This window comes from Phoca vitulina, unplaced genomic scaffold, assembly GCF_004348235.1.
Source record: "Phoca vitulina isolate PV1807 unplaced genomic scaffold, GSC_HSeal_1.0 scaffold6, whole genome shotgun sequence".
NCBI lineage: Eukaryota > Metazoa > Chordata > Mammalia > Carnivora > Phocidae > Phoca > Phoca vitulina.
This window is the reverse complement of record NW_022589709.1, coordinates 42,903,733-42,911,020: the sequence shown is the minus strand read 5'-3', so window position 1 is coordinate 42,911,020 and position 7,288 is coordinate 42,903,733. Positions and strand designations below refer to the sequence as shown.

General features: G+C 40.7%; 1 protein-coding gene and 1 non-coding gene across 2 annotated transcripts; both read left to right on the top strand.

Moving 5' to 3' along the window:
* Positions 1-2,923: 2,923 nt before the first annotated feature.
* Positions 2,924-6,411, top strand: LOC116632264 (cytochrome c oxidase subunit 7C, mitochondrial). The gene is made up of 3 exons (XM_032404038.1): positions 2,924-3,130; positions 4,093-4,236; positions 5,042-6,411. Exons 1-2 carry the CDS (start codon positions 3,056-3,058, stop codon positions 4,207-4,209), a joined length of 192 nt encoding a protein of 63 aa, XP_032259929.1. The 5' UTR covers positions 2,924-3,055; the 3' UTR covers positions 4,210-4,236; positions 5,042-6,411.
* LOC116632505 lies at positions 4,879-4,941 on the top strand. The gene has a single exon (XR_004299442.1). It is a non-coding gene; the product is annotated as a small nucleolar RNA Z39 (small nucleolar RNA).
* Positions 6,412-7,288: the final 877 nt, after the last annotated feature.

Here is a 7,288-nt window from a genome sequence, read left to right as displayed (position 1 = left end):
ACTGAGCCATCCAGGTTCTCTTCTCATCAACTTTCAGTCACATTCCTATTTACCTTCTAAGTTATCAGGAGCATCAGAAAGCTGTAGAGTGCATTTCTGAGGATATTAGCACTCCCCGAATTATGCCAACTGCTACATCACCATCAAGGGGAACCACTCTGCTTCCCGGACTCTGAGTAGCATTGACTGGGGCCACTCCCTGATATTCAGCTGGCAGCTGGACTGAGCTGGGGGGTCCAAGATAGCTTCACTCACATGCCTGACACCTGAGCTGACCTCCACCTCCTTTTGGTGGACTCCTGGGGACTCTCCAGGAAGCCTCTCCAGCAGAGTAGGCAAACTTCTTACATGAATACTCAGGGTTCCAAGGGCAAATGTTCCAAAAGACAGGAAAGGCAGCTGCCAGTTTAAGACATGGGCAGGACACTGGCACAGCATCACTTATAACAAATTCTCTTGCTCAAAACAGTCAGAGTCCACCTACATTTGGCGAGAGAAGGCACAAACTCTGTATCTTGATAAAAGGATTTGCAGCTATCTTTAATTTGTCACAGGGCCCATGGGGGGACTGACAGTTCTGAGGTCATATGCTAGACTCTATCCTGGCCTTCCCTTTGGAGTTAGCTGAAAGCCAGATACACAGAGGAGACTCAAATAATGTGAACTAGAAGTTACAATGAACCAAATATACAGGGGATATTGAGTAAGGAAAGAGTTAAGGTTTAGGCAAGGAGACATTGGGGGGTGGGGGGGTGGTTTGCTGACTAGGCTCTGAAACTATTCCTGCCGGCAGAAGCACTAAGACAGAGTGAACAAGAGATAAAGGAATAGACCAGACCACCTGGCCCTGGATGTTAGGGAGTATTTTTCTTTGGTGGCTACATTATAATCACAGAAAATGACCAGACCAAAGAAGTAAGTTATTAAGGGTGTGGTGTTATCAACAGTCCCTGTTCAAACCAAGATGGCACAAGAATCTTAAGGCAACAAGCTTCCGGGTCACGTTTTCAATAAAAGACTGGCCCCAAAATCCCTCAGTGGCAACCCATTCGGGACTCCTCTCACTCTAGAGAGCTTTCACTTTCCTTTCTGTTCTCACCTTCACTTAATAAACTTTCACTTCCGGTCACCCTTTTGTGTCCACGAGATTCATTCTTTGACTCTGTGAGACGAGAACCCTGCAATCTTGCAAAAATATTATTTACATTAGACTGAAAAGGACAATCCAGAAATACTAAATGTGAAAAGGTTTCCCAGTTATAGTTAAATCAAAATCCAATACATAAAAGCCTTGAGAGACATTTAAGAAAACTTAATGTCGTGTATCGCCTATTAGGAGGAGAGCACCAACTATAACGCATTACATGCATCTCTACTTAATCAGAAGTTACTTGTAGAAATGAAACTTTTAAATTTTTTAAAGTGGGTTGGAGATGGAGAAGCATGACTTTTCTCTTTCAAAAGCTAAATAAGATTAAAGCATATATACCCAGTTTTCAAAGCAGGACTTTGTTTACTGCTGCTGTATAAATGAGCCCATCTGAGGCAATATATGCTCTCCCACAGATGAGTAATAAAGTTAGCAGGGCCCTTCACAATCTAATACCACTTTCCCAGCCTTATGTATCACTGGTTTCTTCCTAATTCCCACTAGTCAAAGATCACTAGGAACACACTTATAATTAAACAAGCTGGGCTTATTACTCACTGCGTTAAGGGAGACCAAATACCGTGAGGAACCATGGGCATCTCAGCAAAAAAGATGTCAACACTTACAAGATTTGGGCTTGTTTTCTGTTACTTTGTCTATTTTCTAAATTTCACTTGGAAGAAAGACTAATCCAAGGTTAAGGTGGTAATTGGTAAAGAGGCAGAACTCAGACTGGATATGGTGATATTTGGTCACTTTTGTTACTTGACAATGTTCATGTTTTGTCTATGTTCAGAGATGATAAAGGAGTGATCTTACTCTTTTTTTATATTTATTTTTTTTAAAAGATTTTATTTATTTATTTGACAGAGAGAGACACAGTGAGAGAGGGAACACAAGCAGGCGGGAGTGGGAGAGGGAGAAGCAGGCTTCCTGCAGAACAGAGAGCCTGATGTGGGGCTCGATCCCAGAACCCCAGGATCAGGACCCCGGGATCATGACCTGAGATGAAGGCAGACGCTTAATGACTGAGCCACCCAGACACCCGATCTCACTCTTTTCTTGATCCATCCCTGACAGAGAGTAACTTTGTCTGAGCTGATGTTCTGTGAAATTGTTTACATACACAACACCAATTCCCAGTCCAGGCTAACTCCGGATGTAAGAGACTGCTTTTCTCTTTCACAGTCGAATATGTCATACCCATACCAGCCTTGAGTTTGCTCTGCCCTGTCTCTAATTCTAATCTATTCAGTGACCTATATTTTCAGGAATCCTTCCCTTAGCACTTCAACTCGGTTTTCTGACATCCTTTGTACTGCTTATTTTTTGGTTAGTTGCGTTTATGCTTTGTTTCCTCGGATAAGATCACAGCATACGTCTCTCTCAGCGCTGGCAGAGTACTGCAAATTACAGATAGAGAGGATCGCCAAAAAAGAAAAGGGAAAGGCTTATTTCTGTGTTTCATAAACTCGGTGAAACTGCATCACTAAATTCAGTAAAATCGTTCTGGAATCCGGTCCCAAAAATCCTGACAAGAATTCAGGTTTGAATAAACCACTGTGGGTAAGAAACGCGGTAGGTTCTTGTTCTTCCGGACCGCCAACACACACCCCCCGCCACCGCTCCCCTCGCTGCCCCCTCCACTGTCCAGGTCGCCGGTCAGACTACATTTCCCATAACCCTTCAGAGTCGACAAGGCTGTGTGACGTTCTAAACTACAATTCCCACAATCCTCGAGCCCCTCCATCTTGTCTCACTTTCCGCGGTCGCTCCCCATATCCCATCTTCCCTTTCGGCTCTTACACGCCGAGGGACAAGGTCGTGAGAAGAGGTGGTTTGGGTGGTGCTGCCATTTCTACGGTTTTAGGGCTCTGGCCGTTTCGCAGAACTTCCAACAGCGCCATGTTGGGACAGAGCATCCGGAGGTTCACAACCTCTGTGGTCCGTAGGAGCCACTATGAGGAAGGCCCAGGGAAGGTTAGTGTGTAAAGGGCCCAGCTTTGTTGGGGGAGGGGACACTTGGCTGCGACTAGCTGTACTCCCAGGCCTCCTGTGGACCGTGGAGAGGGAGATGGGAAGCCGAAGATGTGAGCTGGGTCGTCGAGTAGCATTTCAGTTCCCCCTGGAACCAGGGCCAAAGCTCAGGACCCTGGCTGCGCAACGTCGCTGTGGAAAGGAATGAGTAGGAAGAGCCGTGGGCCCTACCTCGCCCTAGTGCTCCCCTCTGCGCCCTCCAAGATCTGGAGGGTCCTTGAGGCCAAGGCTGCAGATATTTGTGGCTTAAAGCTGAACTAGAGGTCACCGGACTCGGAGTGAAGGTCGTTGGAAACAAGTGAGGATGTGAGGCCTAAAGCTGTGGTTCGAGTCTTCTCTAACTAGTTGACTGAATAAGAAGTATTAAACCTCTTCAGTTGAGGTTGGGTTTAGCTTCAGGTATAAATAGATTAAATCGAGTAATTAGTAGTAAGTACTCCAGTGGCCGAGGCCTAGTAGTAAAGGGCTGAGAAAAGGTTTACGTGGTAGGGCTTCTTGGTTGTGAAAAAGTCAAACTTCGTAATGCAGTTAACATTGCCGTGTGCTTTATTAGGTGGCTAGTTTCTAAGATCGTAAACTACAGCAGTGCATTCTATTTATAACTCCCTTGGAGAATAAAATTTTTCGATTTTCTAAAATAAAACTTAGCACTGTGTTACACCTGACTTACTAAGACCACAGCCTGGTGCTCAGTAAAGCCAGTTACTTTTCACCATATAGTGTTACGTGTGATGAAGATCATGGGATGTAAAACATAATGTTTAAAGAGATGGTATGATATATGGCCTGCATAACCTGATTATGTAAAAAAAAATTACCTAGTATCCCCTGTGTACTTACATAATCTATAAAATCAGATGATTTTGAAGTTCCATTTTTGTTGCTTGCTTTTTTTCCACCAACAGAATTTGCCATTTTCAGTGGAAAACAAGTGGCGATTACTACTTATGATGACTTTGTACTTGGGATCTGGATTTGCTGCACCTTTTTTTATAGTAAGACATCAGCTGCTTAAGAAATAAGGATGTTTTAATTAATTCATCAAACAGGTAATTAATGGATTTCTAATCTTTCCAAAGCAATGTTTTCTCTTAATTTCTTTCTTCCTCCCCTCCCCCACCCCCAATCACACAGTGTGTAGGGCTGATTCCTGAAGTTAGTGTAGATGTGGCATTGGTGGAGACAGGTTGATAAACCTATAAACAGATGTTTCTTTGTCTGAAAGCCAGTTTTTATTGGATACTACTGTTTGTCAGGCACACTTCACATTGATAATCTCATTTCGTTACCTAGCAAGCCTGTGAGGTGGGAGACTTGACCCAATCTAAGACAAAAAGATGTTAAGTTGCCCAATATCCCATAGCTAGTGATGGTGGACCAGAATTTATACCCAGTCTTGTTCCAGAGTTCACACTCCTAACCAGATAGAGTTCTGGTTAGACTGTCTTGAGGGCAGTATACGTTGTATATGCTGAAACCAATCTTGTGTGTTGGAAGGTTAGCAGATACTTTGTGTGAGAAGAAAAGATGTATTTGGCTTAATTGTAATCAGAATTTTCCTCAAAGCAACATTACGGGGAGCTCTGTGGGCTGATTAGGATAAATTCCAAAAATACCTTTAGGAAGAAAAGACTTTGTCTTAAAAATAAGGGAAATAATTTACCCAAGCGATCCACAATGGAAAGACTTTGGTGCATATGATGAAGCAAATCAGTATGAATAAAGTCATGATCCTGTAAACGCTTTCTGATGTACCATCATAAACTGATAAACAGTATGTTAATGAAACTATATGATTTCTTTTTAATGAATGAGACATTTTAAATGCCAATAACTTTTTGTCTTTATTTGCAGATGTGAAAAGGAACATTTTAAGAGGTGCAGTCTCTTTCAAAAATGGATCAAACTCTTGTTTTCAACATACTCAATATGTTTGTAAATAAACTTATGGCATGACTCCTTAATGCCTCTTTGAAACATGGAATGTAATAGTTGTGCTTACTGTTTTATTTGGGAAATATTCCAGGATTTGTTTGTTTGGTCAAATTAGTGTGTGATTGAGCCTGTTTCTTGTTTTTAGATTTTGAGGTTTTATTTAATTTTTGATTACTAGGTCAGGACCTTGTTGGTAATTTATGTAATTAAAAATGCAAACTTGACTTTGTTGTCCCATAGTAATTTTTTTAATTGAAAGGAAGTGTACTTTCAGTTTTCCTTACTTTGAAGCAGTGAAATTGTTTTTCTTCATAAGTGATAATTAATCATGAAAACCAGTAGTGTATACAGTGAAGTCCAAGAGCTTTTTTTTTCCCTCCAGATCTGTGATCTAAAACTAAAATTTTGCCTTGATAAATTTGCTGTTGACCAATACTAGTCTTGTTTAGACTAAATAAAAGTAGAATATATGAAATGAAATAGCATGTAAGTCAGAATATGGAAATATTACAAGTTTATTCTGGAATTTTAGTAGAAATGGACTAAAAGATGGCTCTGATTAGTAATTGTATCTGAATCAAATTTATATTATGTATAGTGAAATACTGCTAGCTACAGAAAGTGTAATGACTTAGTTCCTAGGGCTTTGTATTGGGGCAGGAAAAAAGGTAGTTGCTGAATGTTTTAGTCCTAGTTTGGTCACTTTGGGAATACCACACTGATGTTAGAAGAACGCTGTAAAGCAGAGGTGGTAAACTGGTGGTCCGTTTGAGTGCTAGACTTTTTGGTGATTAGGGGAGTTGTAGTTTTTAAACCAATATTTAAAAACTAGAATAGTTACAAGAAAGTCTCCGGATTCTTGAAAAGTTGCTCTGGGTGGTTCTACATCCTTTCATAGAACAAAACCACTGCCTAAATTAGTCTTCACCATAACATTAGATTTCCTGTGTACTCCTAATGTTAAACTCCTGATTTGCTGGAACCTTAAGAAAAAAAAAAACAACTCTTTTTCTCTCAGTTTGTGTGACCGGGCCTATCTTGACAGTCTTCGATAACCATGCGATAACTACTAAAATATGGATATATAATTAAATTTTTATGACTGCCCAGCTTATTCCCTGTACTTGCATGTCTTTTTTTTTTGATTATCCATTGATGCATCAGATGTCATCCTGTGTTTATGGAACATTAAGGCTTTCTACCTTTGGGAAGATGAAAACAGGAGTTCAGTGTTCATAAAATGATTTCAAATTCTTGGTTCAAATCTCTGCTAATAAATTACAAACCTAGCTGTCCTTGTTTTCTTGGAGGAAATGGGAATAGAACCTATCTTGTTTCGGATTCAGTAAGCTATATAAAAACATTTTAGTTTCTGGCAAGTCTTAAATGATTTTTTTTCTGAAGTAAAATATATCATGAATCAAATGTTACCATTAGCAGCAAGGTCTAGGTAGAAAACATCTGATTTATTAGATTTGTCTTCCTCAGTTAAAGTATTTGAGGATTTTACGTGAATGGAGAAAAAAACACTTGCCTGTCCTGGGAGAGGAGCACAAATTGCCCCATCATAAAAAGGTTTCAGCTAGCTGGGTCTTAGTGCATAAGTATATTGAGTAGTAGAGGCCAGACAACTGTTTAGTTTCTGTATTTGGGTTCTCCAGAGAAACAACCAACTGGTTACGTATATAGACAGATTTGTTTTAAGGAATTAGCTCGTGTGGTGGTGGAGGTATGACAGGTCCAAAATGTGATAGGGGTAGTGCTGAAGGCTGGAGACCCAGGGAAGAATTGCTCTTCCAGTCCAAAGCTGTGTGTTGGCAGAATTTCCTCTTCGGGGGGTCCCTGGCTGGCTCAGTCAGTACAGTATGCATGCGACTCGATTTTGGGATTGTAAATTTGAGCCCCACGTTGGGTGTAGAGATTACTTAAAAATAGTCTTAAAAAGAAAAAAAAATCCTCTTCCAGGGAAGTCAGTCTTTCTGTTAAGGTCTTCACTGATTGCTTGAGGCTAACCCACATTATGGAGAATAATCAGCTTTAGTGAAAGTCCTTGAAAGTCCTTCAATTTAAATGTTAATCTCTCCAAAACACACCTTCACAGAAGTATCCAGAAAAATGTTTGACCAAGTATCTGGACACATGGCTCAGTCAAGTTGACATTAAATT